Here is a 21,246-nt window from a genome sequence, read left to right as displayed (position 1 = left end):
TTCCCCCAAGCTCTTGAACATAAGAACCGGCCCTTATTTCACTTATGGAGTTCACATATTATTGTACTTTTTGTTACATGCGGAAGCTCTAGGAGTCTTCTTTAAGCCCTAAACACCATCTAGGAACATGTTGATGCAAAACGCATGCAGAAGAGAGAGAAGAGAAAGAGATAGCTGAGTATTCGGTACATTCATATGGTACAAAAAGGTACATCTATCTTGCAGCCATAGGCTGCCTTCAATGAAAAGATGTAAACCCTAGTCTAGGCCTAATCTATGATCCAACCAAGCAAAGGAGCTGAATGCCTAAAATGTTGAGCAGCAATGCTATTTATAGGCTGGATATGACACAACCAACTGGCTGACTACTGGTCGGCCAGCAAACTGGACAAATATCCGACCTTTGCTACAACCGACTAGAGAAAACTCTGCATATGCTGGCCGATAGCGCCTCCAAGTCCACAATTAGTCAAATCCCCTGCCCAAACAGAAACACCTGCTCCTAATCTCTCGTTTTGATCTTTCTTTATCTAGTTGCTCTCCTCGCGATTAGCTCTGAGGTCAATCAATGCATGTCTTGCACATGGCATCCCCCTCTGCTAAAATTGATGACGGGATTCCAATCTGTTTCTTGGATGACTGTCATCATCCCATTCTATTCCCGGAGTCCCCTCTGTCATCCTTCCTACTCTGGCAACCTTTTCACTGAACACCCGGCCCGGTCTCCAAATCCAATCTTACTCTGATGAAGATCTATGCATTTGTTCCATCCAATCCCCATTTCGTTCCTGCCCTGTCCCTGAACACTATCTTTGGTCTTCTTTCTTGAGAAATGAGTCTGGCACTCACTCCACCCCTTGGAGGATCAACTTCCCCTGGAACCGTTGCTTGAAAGCCTTTCCTGGTGCGCCCTAAGTGGCACCCAACTCACGGGACTGCCATCCCCTTGGGCTTTGTGGAACACCACCAACCAACCTCCTAGGAGTTCTTCCCTGTTCTTGTGTTCCTTGCCTTGGGCCTTGTACCTATGCACTTTCCTGTGCCTTGGACCAGTGCACCTTCATCTGGGACTGAATCAGTGTTTAGCCTTGCTCAGCCTGATGCTCTAATACCAATGTTACATGCGAAAGCTCTGGGAGTTTTTTTTCAACCCTACACACCATCTGAGAACATGCTGATGCAAAACGCGTGCAAAAGAGAGAGAGGAGAGAGAGATAGCTGAGTATTCAGTATATTCATATGGTACAAAAAGGTACATCTATCTTGCAGCCATAGGCTACCTTCAATGAAAAGGTGTAAACCCTAGTCTAGGCCTAATCTATGATCCAGCCAAGCAAAGGGGCCGAATGCCTAAAACGTTGAGCAACAATGCTATTTATAGGCTGCATATGACACATAGTCACATGGGACGCGAAATGGGGACGGGGAACGGGAGAATGGCCATTCCATGTGACTATAGAGTAACATGGGACGGGAATGGGAACGGGAAGATGCTACCATCCCCAACATTCCTGAGTCTAAAAATGCCCATTCCCTGTTACTATGATATGACACAACCAATTGGCCGACTGCTGGTCAGCCAGCAAACTGGACAAATATTGGACCTTTGCTGTAGCAGCCGACTGCAAAACACTCTGTATATGCTAGCCGACAACCATCAAATCCCCTGCCCAAACAGCAACACCTGCTTCTAGTCTCTAGTTCTGATCTTTCTTTATCTAGTCGCTCTCCTCAGGATTAGCTCTGAGGTCAATCAATGCATGTCTTGCACATGACACTTTTGCACATAATCTATAGCATTTCTTTGTGTGCCTCTCCTTGGTACTCTTGCAACTATGCTTCTTTGAGAGTGTGTGACGTGTGTGTGTGTGTGTGTGTGTGTGTGAATTTTTGTGCTTGGCTACAGCATCTCTCCAACATTTGGTATTAGAGCATAGGGCTTTGTGATTTGGGGACTCGCATCTGCAGTAGCAACTTACCTGGTGCAGCTGGAGCAGCCCATTTTTTTTACCTGGCGGCAATTTGCAACTTCAACCACCTTCTCTCCCTACCATGGTCTCTTCAAATAACCTCTTGGGGTGCCAAAGGTCATATAGGCCTTCATTTGCAAGGAGGCTGTCACCAATTTGGTCCTCTCAGCAGTCTTGAACAATGTTTCACACCCTGTCTGGAACCAAGGTGTGAACAGGGATTTTCCACAAAAGAAAGCTAGAGCATTTTACTGGCATGGTTTGGCCTGAAAGATGGCCACACAGCATGGCACCATGGGATTTTTATCAATAAAGTGACTTATAAGTCAGTGTGTTCACATATTATTAAAGACGGGCTGGACATATGATATTTTGGGCATGACAGGTGGACAAAAGGAGGCGCCTAGATGAAACTTAGGCATCAAGCCAAGAAAAGCATAAAAGTCTATTTTTGGCTAAAACTTGGAGTACAAGCCAAGAAAAGCTTTAAATTGATATATTTGGGCAAGTTCAGCTGTTTTTGGGCCAACCTTGGGGCTGGTCAACTCCTTTAAAAGCAAGAGGAAGCATGCACATGAGGAGAGGGTGGCGGGCAACACAAAAACGTTTTCTTCTCTCTTCCTCTCCAAAGCAACTGGGCGTACAGTGGGCAGCAATGCAACTTCTCTCCCTTCACCGCCCCCTCCTGGCCATTGGTTCAGGGGCTGTTTTGGAGACATCAGGGACTGATTTGAGAGCTCCTTTGGGGCAGATTTGAGGCTCTGTTCTGAGGGCTGTTTTGGCACAGAGTTCGGTGTTGGGTTTGACACCGCACTGGGCTATTGATTCGTATTGGTTCTTGGTGCGGTTTGTACTTTGATTCCTGTGCAAGTGTTTGTTGAGAAAGCAGTGTGGAAAATCCGGTGCAGTTTTGCACCCGCACCTTGGTTTGCTTGTAGCCTGTTTATTCATTGGAATAAAGCAGTTCCTACGGGGGGCCTATCAGAATACGCAACGGAGATGACCAAATCTGGGAACACGAGAGCAAACGCAATGCAGAAAAATAGCGAGAGAGAGAGAGAGAGAGAGAGAGAGAGAGAGGCGTGTAACTCTGCTCTATATACACAATGAAGATCCCGAATACAAGATACAAGAATGGCAAGGGGCTGTGGGGCCATTTCATATGGCCCCCAAGCAGCAGTCGGCCTGCTCCAAAGGCAGCCGACAGGAGCATGTCCACCATGACTAGTAATAAACCAGTCGGCCAATACTGTGTATAGTCGGCCAGCACCAAGAAGGTGTCCACACAGTCGGCCAGCATCAGTAGACGCATACAGCTGCCGTCAGACATCTTGCCACCTCAGGGCTGCCACCCAAGCCACAGAAAAATGGGAAAAATACGGGGAGTGAGGAAAAATGAGAAAACACCTACAATGGGCGGGCACACCCACAACAGAGGCCCTGGTGTCTAGGTAAAGCCAAGAGATGACTTCTAACACCCCCTCTCAGCTCCTCGCTGTGAAACCACAGGGAGCTGGGGTGCCGCCTGAGCAAATCCTGAGATAGCGACTTCGTGAAGAGGTCCACTGTACTGTCCTCCGTCGAACAGAACTCTAGCAAGATGTCATCAGCAACGAACTGTTCACGAACAAAGTGCCTCTGGATGACCGTGGGTTCCTCCAATGGAAGCCCAATCCTGCCATGCAACCTCTGCAACCTTACCACCTCATAAGCAGCATCACAAGCACCCCGATACGAACCATTCTGCTTCCGAGTCAAAGAGGCATCACACTGCTCACAAGGATCAACACCTGTTACGGTGGGAAGCCAAGTCCTGGAAACTTGCTGAAGACCACGCAAGGCCTTCTGAAACCTGAAAAACACCCCCTCTGAATCCGGAACCACAAAGCCAGGAGAGTGCGCAACATCCACCTCCTTCTCCAAGTAATCAACTGCCACCTGCCTGGCTTTCCAAGAGGTCCCCATGGAAAGAACATCCTCATCTACAAGAGTTCCTTTGTCCTGAATACTACGAGACATCAGAGCATAAGTTACCTGTTTAGTTTCCTCTGACTAACGAACGCAAGAACCACCAACACCAGTACTTGAAAGTTCCTGCCAACTGCTGCCATCAACTGACAAGCTATCCTCCATCTGGTCCCGGAGAGCCTGCACCTACAGCGTATCCACACTTAAGTGGCCATTACCAGATTGCCACTCATCACAAACCTGAGGACCTGGGGGAGAGAGTGCTGAAAGCTTGTAAACTCCATTCTCCACTCTGCCTTCCCAAACTACCTCGCCTATTGCCTTGTCCCGGAGAGCAACAAAATGCTCATCAAACTCCACCCGTATGCCAGTCTTGCAAACCTGATGCACTGACAACAGATGAAAACCAAGTGACGGAACATACAACACCTAGGAGGAATGCTTCCCCCCTCTGCCACATCATTGAATATCTCCAACCTGCCCTCATTGTGAACAGGGATAGTGGATGTATCCCCAGTAAGAATGTGACCAGAATGCCTGCAGAGATCCTGTAAATCTGAACGGGAAGGAGTCATGTGCCTAGAAGCACCACTGTCTAGAATCCACTCCCGAGTATCCGTAGTGGCGAGTCCTCCAACCTCCTCCCTGCCTGAAGAAAATGAAGCATCGGTGTCCATCGCCTCCAAGTGCACAAAAGCCGGAGTCTTCATGATTGCTGCTAAGGAATCTTCACCCTTCTCGGTCTTCTGCTTGGGACACTGCCTCTAATAGTGGCCTTTCTCGCCACAATCATTACAGGTCCTCTCTGCCTTTAGTTTCTCGCGGTCAACGTCGGACTTCTTCTTAGAAGACTTCTCCGATGAAGCCTTTCCTTTGCCCGTGTTACGCCCTTTCAACCGTTGGCCAGTTAAGGCCTCCAAACCTCTGTTAAATTAATGTATCTCAAAGTATGGTGGTAGTCGGCCATTTCCATTGTGAGGGTATAAATACCCTATGCCCCCATTGTAAAAATCATCTATTCATTGCTAATCAAGTTCAAGCGTTGTTCGCCAACCTCTCTCTCTCTCTCTCTCTGCGTCAACTTCTCTCTCTCTCACAGCGTGTATTCAAGCTTCCGCATGCACGACTTTGACATGGTATCAGAGCTTTGAAGTGCGCATCTCTCCTCCAGCGCTACTCTCCCTTTCCCTGCTGCGTTTTTGGCTGGCGATAGTGTTCAGTGAATCTCAGTAGCATTTCAGCCCTGCGTTTTGTGTTTCCAGGCGGCATTTCCTGGCTGCCCATGCACGTGTGAAGACCTGCCTCTGTAGTGCAGTAGGCGATCAACAGAGCAGTCTTTTTTGCTGCGTTTTGTGGGCCAGGTACAGTGTGGACAACAGACGGCTTCTTTGCTGCGTTTTCAGGCCAGGAGGGCACCGGTGACGCAAGGGTGGAGCCTCGGGAGTGGAATCCAGGACGCGGCCAAGACTTGCAGGTCAAAGTGCTCGAGGACTCGGGACGAGATTGCAACTGTGTTGACTGTTACAAGAGGAGGAACGAGAAGTGCATCGGCTACGGAGAGGAGGTTTGGATCGACTGAGAAGATCTTGGACAGAGATTATGAGATGGGTCTCCCGTGTTCAAGCAAGGACGACAAACTGAATGGCGACAACTATGCGCATTGGAATTTGATCATGAGGCTGTGGTTTAGCAGAAAAGGCTTATGGGACATTGTTGATGGCTCGGAGGAACGTCCCCGAAGGGATAGCAATCGGTTCACACGTCTTCAGGAGGAGGAGTTTCTCAAATCTCTTGTGGATTGGGAAGCTCACAATGCGAAGGCTATGTCGGCGATTGCAGAATCTCTCACCAAGGAAATTTCCCCTGCCATTCAGACTTTAAAGACTGCCAAGGAAATGTGGTCAAAGCTTGCAGGAATGTTTGATCGAGACTCAACAATGCGAGCAGTAACCCTTCTCGGCCAGTTGTTTTCCATCAAGTTTGAAGCCGGGACCTCTATGCAGTCATTTCTAATGAAGGCAAAGGTTATCCATGATCAGTTATCGGCTATGAATAGTGCATTAACTAGTACCCAGTTAGCTGCCTTGGTTCTTATGAAGTTGCCTGAGGAGTACGAGATGGTCTCGAGGGCATTACGCTTACAAGTCACGAAGGAAAAGCTGGAATTTGATGATCTCAGCTCTTTTCTCATTGAGGAGGAAGCAGTGCTCATTTCCCAAGGCAGGATTCGAGTTCCGAAGGATGTAGAATCGGCACATACTGCATCGGAATCCAATAAGAAGTCTAGGAGCCGTTGTTATAAGTGCGGAAAGCGAGGGCATTTGGCTCGGGATTGCAAATCCAAAGCTAAAGCTCAAGGCTCGACAAATGACAAAGCAAAGGCAAAGCTGACGAGGATGACAGTGACAGTGATTCTACTAGGGATGCTACGGCGTCTGCCGGTGTGGCGAGGACTACACTGGCACATGCTCCAGCATTCTAGCTTGGTGGATGTATGCTACCACGTGCTTCAGCCAGAGAGAGGCATGTGAGTGGCAGAGAGGGGCAGTCTGTGCTCCCGTTTTGGTGATTTGGACCCGTGTGTCGGAGTTCAAGGCACATGCATCTGGCATGGAACAGCTTGACGAATCTATGGACGTGATGTGTTCATAGTTCATTGGTAGCAGACTATGGATGGGATGAGTTCCTGGTTCATTGTGTAGCAGAATTTTGGGCGTCGTGTGTCAACAGTTCAAGGTTCAGAGGATTTTTTGAACGTGATGTGTTCACAGTTCAACGAATGGAGGATCATGGATGTGGAGTTGTCTGCAATTCATTATTCTATGTGGCAGCTGAAGCTCAAGATGGCATTCCTTGAGGAGACAGGTTGTTTGGTGCATTTTCCGAGGTGTATTCAGTATCCGGCCGGTACTGAGGTGTCCATGGTTGCATCTACATCAACTTGGCTTGTTCATCTATGCCCACTATGAGCTACAGAGAGGGTGTTAAATTAATGTATCTCAAAGTGTGGTGGTAGTCGGCCATTTCCATTGTGAGGGTATAAATACCCTATGCCCCCATTGTAAAAATCATCTATTCATTGCTAATCAAGTTCAAGCGTTGTTCGCCAACCTCTCTCTCTCTCTCTCTCTCTCTCTCTCTCTCTCTCTCTCTCTCTCTCTCTCTCTCTCTCTCTCTCTCTCTCTCTCTCTCTCTCCGTCAACTTCTCTCTCTCTCACAGCGTGTATTCAAGCTTCCGCATGCACGACTTTGACAACCTCCACCCTGAGGAGGGTTCAAGAATCTTTCCTCCTGGTCCAAGACCATGGGCACAAGCTCCTCCCACGTGATGGTGCTGAGCCCGCCACTGGTAATCAAAGACAAGTAGAATGCTGAGTACTGAGAGGGCAAATGCGACAGCAACGTTATGGCCATGTCTTCTAACGATATATCCTTCCCAGCCTGACGAACTTCCTGCTGAAGAGCTTGCAGCTTGTTAATAGGCTCCCGCATCGTCGACGACTTTGCAGGGCTCATAACCCGCAACTGTACTTCCCAGGAAATCCTCTTCATGGGTGATACCCTATTGTAAAGAGAAGCCAAGCGCTACCATATGCCTCTGGCCAGCGTCATATACTTTACATGATTGATTACCTGCGGTGTGCAGTTGAGGAAGATAAATGAACGGACCCTGGCATTAACACGATCCCACAACTGTGCTTGTGCCTCCCGCTCCTTACGAATCGACGGTAACTCCCCTTCCTCTACCTCCGACCGTGGAACCCCAACAACGATGAAATCAGCAAGGTCGTAAGACTTCAGAGCAGATTCCATCATAACCTTCCATATGCCGTAGTTGTTCCCGTCCAACTGACGGTCCACCAAGAACGTGGGGAGTGTAGGGATCTTCACATGCCTCTCAGCCATCTCAAGCAGATCTGCCATTGCGGGGATGTAACTGAAAAGGGTCGGTGGGTGGGAACAAAGAAGAACTTAACTTGCAAGTGGCTGTCCAGCAAATCAGCCCGCCGTCCTCTTGCTTCTCCTCTTCCCGAACAATCCAAAACAATCCACCAATCAGCAATGCAACAGTCCCCCTCTTGCTCACACAACTCCCAAGATCTATCAAGAGCCTAGGGCTCTGATACCATGTCAGAATATGTAGCGGAGATGATGACCAAATCTGGGAACACGAGAGCAGACGCAATGCAGAAAAACAGCATGAGAGAGAGAGAGAGAGAGGCGTGTAACTCTGCACTATATACACAAAGAAGATCCCGAATACAAGATACAAGAATGGCAAGGGGCTGTGGGGCTATTTTATATGGCCCCCAAGCAGCAGTTGGCCTGCTCCAAAGGCAGCCGACAGGAGCATGTCCACCACGACTAGTAATAAACCAGTCGGCCAGTACTGTGTACAATCGGCCAGCACCAAGAAGGTGTCCACACAGTCGGCCACATGCTAAGACATCCTGCCACCTCAGGGCTGCCACCCAAGCCACAGAAAAATGAAAAAAATCAGGGAAAAATACGAGTGGTGAGGAAAAATGAGAAAACACCTACAATGGGCGAGCACACGCACAACAGAGGCCCCGGTGTCTAGGTAAAGACAGGAAATGACTTCTAATAGGGCCGGCCGTTTCGGCTCAATGTTGAGTTCTCTTTGGCATTGTATATGGTTATTTCCGTTGTGTTTTCATGTCTTTATTTGGCATCTGAAGTGTCTGTTCATTGTTCCGGGTTCCCGTACGGTTTCATTGGTATTAGAGCTTAGGCTTTCTCGGAAGTAGAGACTTCCTTCCAACAATGAGGAAGAGAAAAGATCAAAAGTGGGGACTTTAGTGATCAACAGTTTGGCTATTGGGCTGATGGAAGTAGTCGTGTCCAGAGCATGAGCAGGAGACAGCTTGGCATAAGGATTTATGGATTCATAGAATTTATCCTCGAAGTATGGAGTTGGTTTTATGTACCCGTGTTTAGCACTCATTCCATATAGACTATTCTGGATTTTGAATCAAATTTTGTTCAAGCGAGTTATATAGAGATATATCTCAAGGTATCTTATGTGTATGCTAAGGAGATATTTATTTTGGCTTCACGACGACGAACCTGGCAAAGAAAAGCTAAGTATACTTTGAGTTTTACCAAGTTGATGCTTTTTGCCAATATTTGGAATTTTGTACATGTTTAACTCCCTTGCTGACACAAGTGGAGAATGTTTCTCATGTCTGTCTTGAGATATATCTCAAGGTATCTTATGTGTATGCTGAGGAGATATTTATTTTGGCTTCACAACCAACCTGGCAAAGAAAAGCTAAGTATACTTTGAGTTTTACCAAGTTGATGCTTTTTGCCAATATTTGGAATTTTGTACATGTTTAACTCCCTTGTTGACGTAAGTAGAGAATGTTTCTCATGTCTGTCTTGAGATGTGTTTCAGGAATGTTTTTTTTTTTTTTGCGTTGGAAAACATTTTTGATTTTGGAAAAGGCTTTTCTATGATTTTAATAAATAGTTTATGATTTTGGTCTTGTGTACTGGAGGCTCCTAGCAATATGGGATGCTAGAATTGTCACCTACACAAGGATCTCATATGGGGAATATTCTAGTGGTATGGGACGCTAGAATATGTCGCATATGTAGTTACAAAACTATGAATTATTTATCAATATCATGGATTGGCTAATTCTAGTCTCTGAGCTGTTTTGAAACCAACATGGCAAGTATTTTGCGCTCGTATGGTTGGTCGAAGATAGGCAGGGCTGTCCTTGACAACAATGTGCCAGTTGAGCTTCCCTGGCTTGTGTGAACATGTGCTTATTTTAACGACTTTGCAGAGAAGGATTTCTCACATCGATCATGCCACGGCACATCCCTTTTACATGTATGTGGATGGATCCCCAAAAGGACTCCGGTGTGAGTCCAAAAGCTGAAATCAACCTCATAGGTTCGTGCGGGACTCTTTGGGGAGCTCATTGGTGGTACCAACATCAAAATATGTCACCTGAGCTTGCATAAATTTCAAAAAGTAATCCTCTAACCCTACTGCTTTCAATACCTTTGCAAGTTTTCAGAGAGCTACCTGCAGTGTTATACATTGATATCAATAACAAAAACACTTGCAGTGTTTTTGGGGTTTTGCATCCCTTGCATTCAGTTGGGTATAGGGGGTACACTTGCCAACAATATGGCTGGAAATGATGTGTTTGGGATGCTTGTTGCCGAAGACAACCTTGACGGGACTAACTACCCACCCAAGGACTGAAAATTCCAATTAAGTCTCAACTATCACCCCAACGTACTAGTTGTCCAGAGAACTGTGAGACCACTTTGAGCTATGTTCTGAAGGCAACATTCCATCCTCTGGACTCCAGGTAAATCATTGCATCTTGCAAGTGGGTCACATCTCATTACTGTGCAGGAAAACCGGACAGTGCAAGACATGCACAACATGACTCGACTAACCTGGTGGTACACGATTCGTCCCTAGAGAAGGCCTCACAAAATGCAGTGTCTGGCCTCAGGTCCTTGCAATTATCTGTACACCATTTCCACGTGACATCCAAGTACGGGATGCACATTACACCCTCCCTACTTTTGGTATCTTGAGGCAGCTGTTTCGGGCACCCCAAGGCTCTCCCAGGACCCACAACTATCCAAACTTGTTCCAAATCTGATAATTAAGTCTTCTTGCTCATTTTTCTTGTAAGGCTTCCCCAAAGCTGGCTTTTGGTTCCTGATTTTCTCCATCGCCGCATCATGAATTTCCACAAAGTGCTAGTGAGCCCCTCATGTTGTCTTTACTTGCTCTTCCAGTTCCTGGCTTGTTCATTCTTGTAGGCATGCACCTACTACCCTGTGCAAACCCTGACCTGTACTCACAGTGACTCATCGGCCACATCCCTACTGTGAGGGCTCAAAATGGTCAGCTGAACCCTAGTTACCCTTTTCTACCCTGTACATATACTCGGGATGTCTTGGGACGTGCGTCTGAGAACTCATGCGTGTGCCAAAACAATGCTTCAGACACCCAGCGTGCCCGCAACCTCATAAATATGCATTCCTGGCTTGTTCATTCTCGTAGGAATGCACCTTCTACCTTGTGCAAACCCTGACCTGTACTCAGTGACTCATTGATCACATCCCTCATAATGGTCTGCTGAACTCTAGTTGCCCTTTTCTACCCCGTACATATACCCAGGATGTCTTCACACGTACGTCTAAGAGCTCATGCATGTGACAAAACAATGCTTCAGACCCCCCAACGTTCAGCAACCTCTTAAACGCATTCCTGGCTTGTTCATTCTCGTAGGCATGCACCTACCTGTGCAAACCCTGACTTGTACTCAAAGTGACTCGTCGACCACGTCCCTACTGTGAGGGCTCACAATGGTCTGCTGAAACCTAGTTAGTAAGTTACCCTTTTCTACCCTGTACATTTACTCAGGATGTCTTGGCATGTGCATCTGAAAACTCATGCATGTGACAAAACAATGCTTCAGAACCCCGACGTGCCAGCAACCTCTTAAATATGCATTGTGATTGTTCACAAAAGTTTACCTGTTGTGAGCTAGAACAGTTGCATATGATGGAGAAAACAAGCAAGCAGTTGACATTAAAGATCTTGAGAAGCTGCTTGAAGTGGAAAGAACAACAGCGATTTCTGCAGAAGCTGTTATTATCGCCATCCAAAGGATCAGTTTTTGTTCTATACCAAAGATGGCAATGGATCCAAGGAGTTTATCTTTCCTAGGGTTCATAGGTTTGGGCCTTAGTTTCTTAAGGTCCTTCTAAACCTTTGACCCTAATACACATCTAACCGCAGCAAATCAGAGAACGATCGTGACTTTACACCAAGGTCCACGCTTTGCTATACTATATGTGATTTAAAATTTCTAATGAAGGAGTTCTGGGTATATGAACATCTGTATAGTCTAAAAAACACCAGAGCTAAACACAAGTGAGGCCCCATAGCATATGAGAATAAGCAAAGAGCGCTTTCATGTACCTCACATTGTATGTCAAAGCATCCGGAAAAGCAGATGGAGTTGGGAGTTGAGATGTCAGGTCTACCGCCACAAGTCCATCATCGCCAGCAAGTATTACTGACCAACCTCTTCTGTTGAAAGTAATAAAACGCACTCGAAAATCCACATCCAAGTTTGGCTGCCAAGTCTGCACAAAAGGATAGTGAGACACTAGCAAGTACAAAAATATTACAGTGCACGCTCCACTCTTAAATGATGCATGAGACAACATGGATGATGTATAGTATGCGATATGGTACTGGCATCGCTGTGACAATAACTTCAGAAGGGGGGGCCAATGCACACTGTATCAAAGCCGTTTCTCTTGAGCAAGCATTCTGTCTGTAGAGATCCTTACAACATGTGAGGACCAGTTCGAGTCAAAACTTGGCCAGTTGCCCCACCTTTCAGAATGTCTGACAGAGACAAGATAACCTCAATCCGCTAGCTCCTGATGAGACAACCTACATGGATGGGAGCTCCCATTCTGAACTAGCCCTTGAACAAGATAAAATAGTATTCCGGGCACCTAGACTTTAATCTTGACCTAGAACCTCAGCTGCAATGGCATAAAATGCCTGATATAAGGGAGAGAACTACGCAAGTACAATTTCTCAGTGAAGACAAAAAACAAGAAAAATTGATGGCCATAGAGATTTGAAGCTCCAAAATATTAGAAAAAAACAGTCATGGAAGAGCGGGTACCTTGTACGCCTTCTTGGCGAGGAGGGTTGTTAATTTCTCTGTTGCTGGCGAGGAGGGGTCGGGCTGCTCGATTTCGAGGGAGTGCAGGAGACGGTCCGATGAGTTCCAGAGGAAGAGGCGACCGCACCCATCGTAGGCGAGAAGGTTGAGGGGGATGCGCCACGGTGACGGAGGCGGCTCGACCTGCTGCCGCTGCGAGAAATCGATGGCGAGCTTCTTGAAAACGGGATTCTCCGACAGACGTTCCGCCATAGCTGCCGCCGCCGAAAAACCTTTACTAAAACCTTCCAAAGTATCTAAAATTTTCAAGTGTTTTTCAGGTGGGACCTCGTTTAATTGATTGTTCTTTAAAAACAAAATAATAAAATTTAAGATATCTTTGATTCAAAACTATGGATGCCAATCGGAAGAGACACGAGATGTAATTTGTTTTACTTGTAAATGTTAAATTTATTATCAACGCGCCTTCTAGCTTATCCTATTCAAAATTGCTTTCCCACTCCACCTTCTGTCTTATCTTATTCAAAAGCAGTTTGGCACTTTGCTTTTACGTTAGCCAAGTTGAGTTATGGCTTTGCTAGAAAAGTAGATATGTTCTCTTGCAGTGGCTTTGCTAGCCATAACGCTAGGTATGTTCTTTGTGCTTGTTAACATAGTTTCACCTACCCAACCTACCATAAGGAACTTTGCCATCTTACCCACCTGAACTGGCACCTATCTTTCATAAATGGTACATGAACATATAAAGCGGCCTTACCTTGAGCTTAATGTCAAATAAGAAAAGCCTAAGGACTTCATATACATACTTGCTTAAGACTAGTAATAGTGGCTATACCATTTTTAAGTGTGAAAACTAGTCACTTTTATACAAGTTAGTTTTGACAATATGCAATACACATTCATTCCCTTGTAATAGAATACTTTGTGAATTCTTCTCTTCTTTACTCCTGCTTGCATGTGTTATATTGTGGAATTTCGCATGCTAGATGGTTTGCTTGCTTGAATAGGTTCTTTTATAGGTTGCTCCCTCTCATTTGCGTGTAGGTTGCTCTCTCTTGTTAGCTTCTTCTTCATCCACCTTTTGTGAGAGAGGACCACTGAAGGACATTATCTTCTTACTTGCATCTAAGCATAGAGAGCTCTACCTTCATCCCCATATCCATGGAGCATTCCAGTGTGACAACAGAGTGAGAATGCGGCGGATAAGCTACCACAATCATGGAGAGTTGCATGGCAACTCAAACACAAGACACAATGACAAATGATTTGGCAAGGCTAAGGTAAGTGTAGCCATTTATATGGTAGTGATGTGTGGACATAGGCTAATAATGGGTAAGGCCACTTTTTCTCTCTTTAAGAGGTTTTCCCTCAACATATGTACACACTCTTATGAGTGTGTGTAAGTAACCTTATCATGTCACTTCACTTGTACTTTACTCATTTTCATAAATCTAATTTGAGTGTTATGCTTCTATCTATCTCTCCTTGCTTGCTGCATCTATGTGTGTTGTTACCTTGATCCCCACTCCAACAACTAGTATCAGATGATGCACTTGGACCAATGCAATAATAAACCTCCCCATAGTCATACAAGACATCTATGCCCTTTCCCTGAGCATAACCCTTTGCAACAATAAGCCTTACCTTATAGTGGTGGTGGGGTCAATGTTACCATCAGCTTTACACTTAAGCTTATAAACCCACTTCGTACAATGGCCTTTTACCACCATAAGGTAAATCTACTAAATTCCAAGTGTCATTTTTTAGAATTGAGTCGTACTCATCTTATACGACCTGTGATCATTCTCTTGTGCTTCCTCAAAGGAAATAATTTCCTCTCTTCATTGTATGTATTGGTTCCTCTTGTGTTTCCTTAAAGGAAATAAGTTCCTCTTCCACTGAGGAGATAGGGAATGCATCACTTGGGTTGGATTCCTATGTGACTTGCAGTGTTGGGTAGTCCCTTAGGATCAACAAAGTTTGAACCTCTTTTCGTGTGCCGCCAGGTGGGTTCGATATTCCATTGGGCAAATATGTGATGCATGTCTTGATCACCAGATGGATCTTGGCCATGTCAAAGTATGTATCAAGGTGGTTATGCAGTTCCTTTGGAATGTGAGATCCTGCATAATGGTGGGTAGGTATGTGAGTTGCCTGTCATTCATGGACACGCAAGGACACTCTTGGGTCCTTCCCATCATCTTCATTGGATTCTTCCTAGGTAGTTGGTGGTGGTACCTCATTGAGATCTAGGCCCCTCGTGGAATGATTTGATGAAGGGGACTCATGGATACAATTAATGAGGTGGTTGAACTAGGGGAGAAGCTCTAGGCTTTGGGGATGAACGATGGATGAAGTAGGGACTCTCGTGGAGAATGGTGTGGAAAGATTAACGAGAAGGTTATGGGTGGGGTGTAGAGTTGGGTCAATTAAAGAAGGGGGTGGCTTTAGAAGCGCTGGGTTTGGCTCTTGGGAAGCTCATTTATTACCCAAATAAATTAATGCATAAACCTGATTGGTTGGCAGGGCTTCTTCTTTGGAAGATTCGTGCCCGCCTTGGTTTCCTTTCGAGGATTCTTCAAGGTCGTCCTCTTTGTCTTTAGGCTTGTGGCTTTGGAAAAAGGTAAAGACCTCATGTGCCTCGCGATATGTCTTTTGAGTAAGCCACTTGGATGGTATGAATGGTGGCATCTCTAGTTGCAAGGCTTGCCTGAGGTTAAGTCTATACTATTATGTGATAATGTTTGTTGGGCATGTTACAAAAGGTACTGGGGTAAATAGACTTCACTGCTTGGCGAATAAGGGTCTTCATGGCTATCATGGTTGAGTGTGAAATGAATCTGCATGGATGGGGAAGTTAAGGCCAAGTGTTGCCATGAGGTCAAGGAAGTGATCTTCTCGATAAAGCATGTATAATTCATGAAGTGAATCTGCATGGATGGGGAAGCTAAGGTCAGGTGGTGCCATGAGGTCAAGGAAGTGATCTTCTCAATAAAGAGTATAATTCATGAATAGGTGGCACCATGTGGTGAGATTGAACACGATCTAATGGAGTACAAGAGTGTGGTGTGTCCAAGAAGGTGATGGCTTGGTCAAAGTATTAAAGGTTGGCGAGGGTGCATTGCTGTGCTGTGCTAATTTGGGCTAGGATAGTGTAGAAGGTGGGGGTTGATTAGGGATAAAAAGATAAAGTAAGTAAAGGCTAGGGTTCCCTTGATAAGGGTAAGGGTATCCATAGGAGACTAGCTCATTGTTGGCACAAGCTATTGAGGTCTATGGCCCATAAGAGAAGCATGTATGGCTTCCTTTGGTTGTGCCCTTCTAGTGGGGTATCGTCGGAGGCAATAGTTTCCAACTTATAGATTTTGGCATGTTTATGGAAAAGATAAGGACTTCTTTGTAGTGGAGGCTGCTTCCCGAGTGGACCCTTTGTTTATTGCTTTATTATACTCCTCATGGAATTCAATGAGGGGATTTGGTCGCCACATTGGTTAAGCAAGGGCAACATCACATTCCTTTGCAAATTGGTTAACTTCATGGAACACTTGGGGCTTCTTTGGATTTAGCAGCTTGCTTGAACTCATCTAGGAGTTTGTCTCGTTAGGCTTCATGTGCCTTTAGGTTGCCACAATCTAGAAGTTGGTCTCTTTAGGCTTCATGTGCCTAGGCTACCACAACCTTGGCAATGTCTGTAGTGCTTAGTATTAAAGTCAGAGGGCATCCATGCCCTACTTGTGAGTGTGGAATAGCTCCTCCTGGGTGGCTTCAGTGGGCCACGAGATCATTTTTAAGCCAATGGATTTCACATTTTGCTTCTTTGAGCTCAGCTTAAAGCTTGGCGTTCTTCTCATGTGCAGCTTGAAGCAAATGTTGGCACTTGGGCTCTTGTTTTGTTGCCAGAGGATGTGGCACTTGGGCTCTTGTTTTGTTGGTAAGCTTTTACTACTATTCTTGAATATATTTATCTTGGCACTTGGGCTCTTGTTTTTTTGCCAGAGGATGTGGCACTTGGAATTCTCGACAACATGGTTAATAAGCTCCACTCATCACAAATGAGTGTTGTCGGAAATTTCGGACACGGAATCACCTGCCTCCATAGCTGTCCATCCAACAGCCTTGGAAATACCACGAGCCTGGGGCACCACCAGCACACTGGCTGGAACACTTCTCACACAATTCACCACACCACCCACACTAGAAAAACATCACAATGACCCTCTACTAACCACAACAGCCTGTAGATCTTTTACGGAAGAGGGAAACACCCAGACGCATATGAGATCACACTCACACTCCTCTCAAACCTTTGGAGTCAACACTGGGCCTGGCACACAGCATCGGTGATGACACGAAAACGGTATAGCTATATATGCCTTTATAGAGTGTCACACTTCCATACTCAGATACAAACACACCTAGAACACCAGACCCAAGAGCATAAACAAGACTTTATTTCAGAACAAATCTTCGTCTCTACAAAGTTGGATATCTAGAATATCCTCAGAACCATCCTCCTCTAACACCCACTCATAATCTGCCCACTCCCTCTCATCTATGTAAATTACAACTGACTAATACCCTGTATCACTATCAGAGTATACAATCTCAAACATTGTAGGATCTTCAAAATACAGCTCGTGGATATTTGGACCCAGCTCCATAACAAGATACATGTCTGTAGTAGGCTACTCTCCAAGCTTCTGGCTATCACAAGTTGCACCCCAACAAAGCAAATATATATATAGCGCTGTCAGCACTAGTCGGTTTTCCTGGAGTTAGTGCCACCCTTGCCTTCTTTCTAGAGTTAATGTGCTCTTTTCTTGTTTCGATGCAGTCGACACTGCCACCATCCTCTCATGGCTTAACTGCAGTGACGTTTTCCTTCCCATAACCATAAGCTGGCATAACATCCACCGCTATAGACTTCACAGTGCTCTCATTAAACTGCCCAAAATCCTTGGTGACTGCCTTAGGATTTACCTGGTACATTCCCCTGCCAATTTGTTGGTACATAGTAGATGTTTGTTGCATAAAATCAATCTGGACCATATTCACATCAAGACAACCGTTCTTGACCACTTCGTTTTCCTTTATCATCCCATAATCCGCCATTTTCTTCAGCTTCCATTCGTTCTCTTTCGCAATCCTCACTTTTACCAACAAACTTTGCTTTAAACCTGCTATGAATCACTTCTTCTTCACAAACATGGGGGGAACTTCTGTTTCAAGAGCTAAACACCATCTTGTCCATAGCTCACTGAAAATTGTAACATAACTTGCCACACTCTGGCTTTCACCTTGCTTCAGCTGCTTGAGCTCCTACCAAACGTCATTGGGATCTTCTCTTCTCTGAAACTCCTTTGAAAGGGCTTCTCTCAGGTTTTCCACCATCGTCATTCGAAGATGGGCTACCAATCGCTTCTTTTGCTTCAAACCCTCGAAGCCATGTACCCGCTGTGCCCTTCAAAAAGTTCTGGAAAAGCCTTAAAATTTGATCCGGATTATCCACATGGTTGGTAATACATGCCAACTCCATGTTTTCCAGGAAATCCTCTACATCCTCATTCTTATCACCGTGAAATTCAGGATAAGCAAATGCCATGGTTGCAACCTATAAACTGAAGATCCAGAGTTCGATCCTCAGTGGGGGCACCAAAAAGCTATCGAAATTTTCGGACACGGAATCCCCTCTACTAACCATAATAGCCTGTAGATCTTTTACGGAAGAGGGAAACACCCGGATGCATATGAGATCACACTCACACTCCTCTCGAACCTTTGGAGTCAACACTGGGCCTGGCACACAGCATTAGTGTGATGACACGGAAGCGGTATAGCTGTATATGCCTTTATAGAGTGTCACACTTCCATACTCAGATACAAACACACCTAGAACACCAGACCCAAGAGCATAAACAAGACTTTATTTCAGAATAAATCTTTGTCTCTACAAAGTTGGATATCCAAAATATCTTCAGAACCATCCTCCTCTAACACCCACTCATAATCTGCCCACTCCCTCTCATCTATGTAAATTACAACTGACCAATACCCTGTATCACTATCAGAGTATACAATCTCAAACATTGAGAGATCTTCAAAATACTGTTCGTGGATATTTGGACCCAGCTCCAGAACAAGATACATGTCTGTAGAGTAGGCTACTCTCCAAGCTTCTGGCTATCACGAGTTGCACCCCAACAAAGCAAATATATATACAGCACTGTTAGCACTAGTCGGTTTTCCTGGAGTTAGTGCCACCGTTACCTTCTTTCTAGAGTTAATGTGCTCTTTTCTTGTTTCGATGCTGTCGACACTGCCACCATCCTCACATGGCTTAACTGTAGTGACGTTTTCCTTCCTTTACTCTGCTTACTACACTCCTCCCTCCTTTTTTCTTACTCTCTCTTAACCATAAGCTGGCTGCCACACGCTTGCCAGACCTCTTGCTTCGCTGTCTGTGTGTGAGCGATGACGACCTGACCTCTTCCTCTCTGCTCTCACTAGTTGCACAAGATATGGCTTGCTACTCTTCTCTCCACTCTTTGCTGTCCTAGCGTAAGAGTTCCCTCTCCTTCTCTGCTGATGCTCACTGTCTCTTTTACTCTGTTGTCTCTTTTCCTCTGCTGCTGTCGACGCTCCCTCTTCTTCTCTCTCCTTCGCAGTCGACGTGCTATCTTGTTCTTTCGGCTTCGTTGCAGTTGGCGCCACCTTTTCAGTACTCAGCTGCGCTCAACACCAGCCTCTTCTTCTTCCTGCAAATGGCGTCCTCTTCAGTTTTACTGCCTACACTGCCGTTGACGACTTCACCCTCCCTACTGTGGCAACTTCGTACATGAGCTGCGAGATCGCCAGCCAGAAGAAAAACCAGGTCTCTTGTGCGCTTGGCGAAGCTGCTATCAGAACAGTGGGTGGCCAGGACCTGAAAGTCAACTTTTGCCGGCCACGTTAGTATCTCGGAAGGCCTGGAGGATGGCCACGTTAGTATCTCGAAAGGTGACCTTCATGCTTACATCCACGATGCCAGGAGGGCCCCTCTGCGATCCCTCATGCTTCACTAGTATGTGCGGTGTCGGCACCTTTCCAAAATGAACGCAAGTGCTGCTACAGGTCCTCGATCAGCTATATGATAATTACCAAATATGGCCACTACCCATACACTGCCAACCTCAAAGACCTTCCCCACACATTGGAGACCAACCTTCCTCAAGGCCATACGCACAGCTACAATGAGAAGAACTTCAACCCTCAAGCACCTGCTTCCAGAAAAAACCATGCATGTACTAGCTTACTACAAAGCCAGGGCATTCAGGGCGGCAAAGCTTTTTTACATGCCATGCATCCCATATGTACACAAGCCCGAAACATTTTTACAAAAATTTGCCTAACAAGTGTCAATTTTGGAAGTGTTTGGGGGAACTGAAAAGTATGGGTTGGTTTCAATGGAATGATATGGTCTCTTGATGGGAGGGTGGAGGTGGGAGCTTGTTCATGGGTATATTCATGGGTTACTTTGTGATTCTCTTGATGGGCATATTTGGCTTGGGCTCCACACACCTCTCTCGGATGTGAATCTGGTGTGAAGAAGTCTTGTGGCTCAAACATATCACTTGTGGAGCCAAGAGGACGTTCCTCTTGAGTGGTGGACTAGGAAATGGGGATTGTCCATGGGAGGTTCAGGTTGTGGTTGGGGGGCTGGTGCCAACAACATGTGGGCAGTTGAAGGTTCTTAACCTTGAGGAAGAAATGGATGGGTTGCAGGATGTCTCTCGCTTGTGCCTCTTTGGGGGAGTTGGGGCTTGGGGTTGTCGGTTAGACGCTACACCATAAGCCAGGAATTGGCTAAGCAAGGCAAAGGGGGTGAAGCTCTTTGCTAATGGCATGAAAAAGGATCTTTGTGACAAAATATCTTTGCTAATGTCATAACAAGGATCTTTGTGAGCATATGGACATGATGTACCTTGCCCCCACCAAGTTTTTATGTAAGCTTTAGAGTTTAGTGGTAAAGTCTTTGTCCCAATTTTCTGGTTAGCCGGAAAGCAACTTGGCACAAGGGACACCATGTTGTGTTGGTCATAGCCTATTTGGTGAGTAAGGAAGGTGAGCACATGGGCCGGTGCACCCATTCAAGGACTATGATGCCATCAAATGTAGCCCCATTGGAATTAAGATTGGCATATGGCTATTGTGGAGTGGTATTTTTGAGGACTAGGTCTTAAGGAGTTGTGTGGATGGTGAGGTTTTTGGAACCCAACCAGCCCTCGTAGAAGCCTTGGGCTTCTATAGCAGCTTGATTGGGATCTTACGGGGCTTAGGTTTAAAGTATGACAACTTTGCTTGAGGGTCATCTTGCTTGGGTAAATTGTTCTTAAAGGTAGGTTTCGGCCCAAATGGTGACTGTGCTTAAAGGTAATCTTTGGCCCAAATGGTGGCTATGCTAGGTTTTTTAATTGGGTCGGATATACCTTGGCTAGTTAGAGTACTCTTGGGTACCACTCCTTTTTTATAACTTCCCTAGAGTCCATTGAGGTTGACATTTTGGGGGGTGGTCTTCATCTTTATCGGTGAGGTTTTGGGTACCAATAGGGTTGGAGACC

The 21,246-nt window shown here is 45.7% G+C and overlaps 1 protein-coding gene across 4 annotated transcripts in view; it reads right to left on the bottom strand.

The window, feature by feature from the left end:
* The window catches only part of MOS7 (nuclear pore complex protein-like protein), a 51,626-nt gene extending 38,711 nt beyond the window's left edge, over positions 1-12,915 (bottom strand). For all 4 annotated transcript variants that reach the window (XM_086774350.1, XM_086774360.1, XM_086774357.1 and 1 more), the window contains exons 1-2: positions 12,650-12,915; positions 11,926-12,092 (exon numbers count right to left, since the gene is read on the bottom strand). In XM_086774350.1, the coding sequence (XP_086630476.1) occupies positions 11,926-12,092; positions 12,650-12,901 (419 nt within the window). In that variant the 5' untranslated portion in view covers positions 12,902-12,915. The remainder of the gene's footprint in view (positions 1-11,925; positions 12,093-12,649) is intronic.
* Between the last annotated feature and the right edge of the window lie 8,331 nt (positions 12,916-21,246).

Source organism: Cibotium barometz, chromosome 3, assembly GCF_041138505.1.
Source record: "Cibotium barometz isolate CiBa-2024 chromosome 3, ASM4113850v1, whole genome shotgun sequence".
In the NCBI taxonomy this organism is placed as follows: domain Eukaryota; kingdom Viridiplantae; phylum Streptophyta; class Polypodiopsida; order Cyatheales; family Cibotiaceae; genus Cibotium; species Cibotium barometz.
The sequence above is the reverse complement of the archived record's forward strand: the minus strand, read 5'-3'. Positions and strand labels throughout refer to the sequence as shown.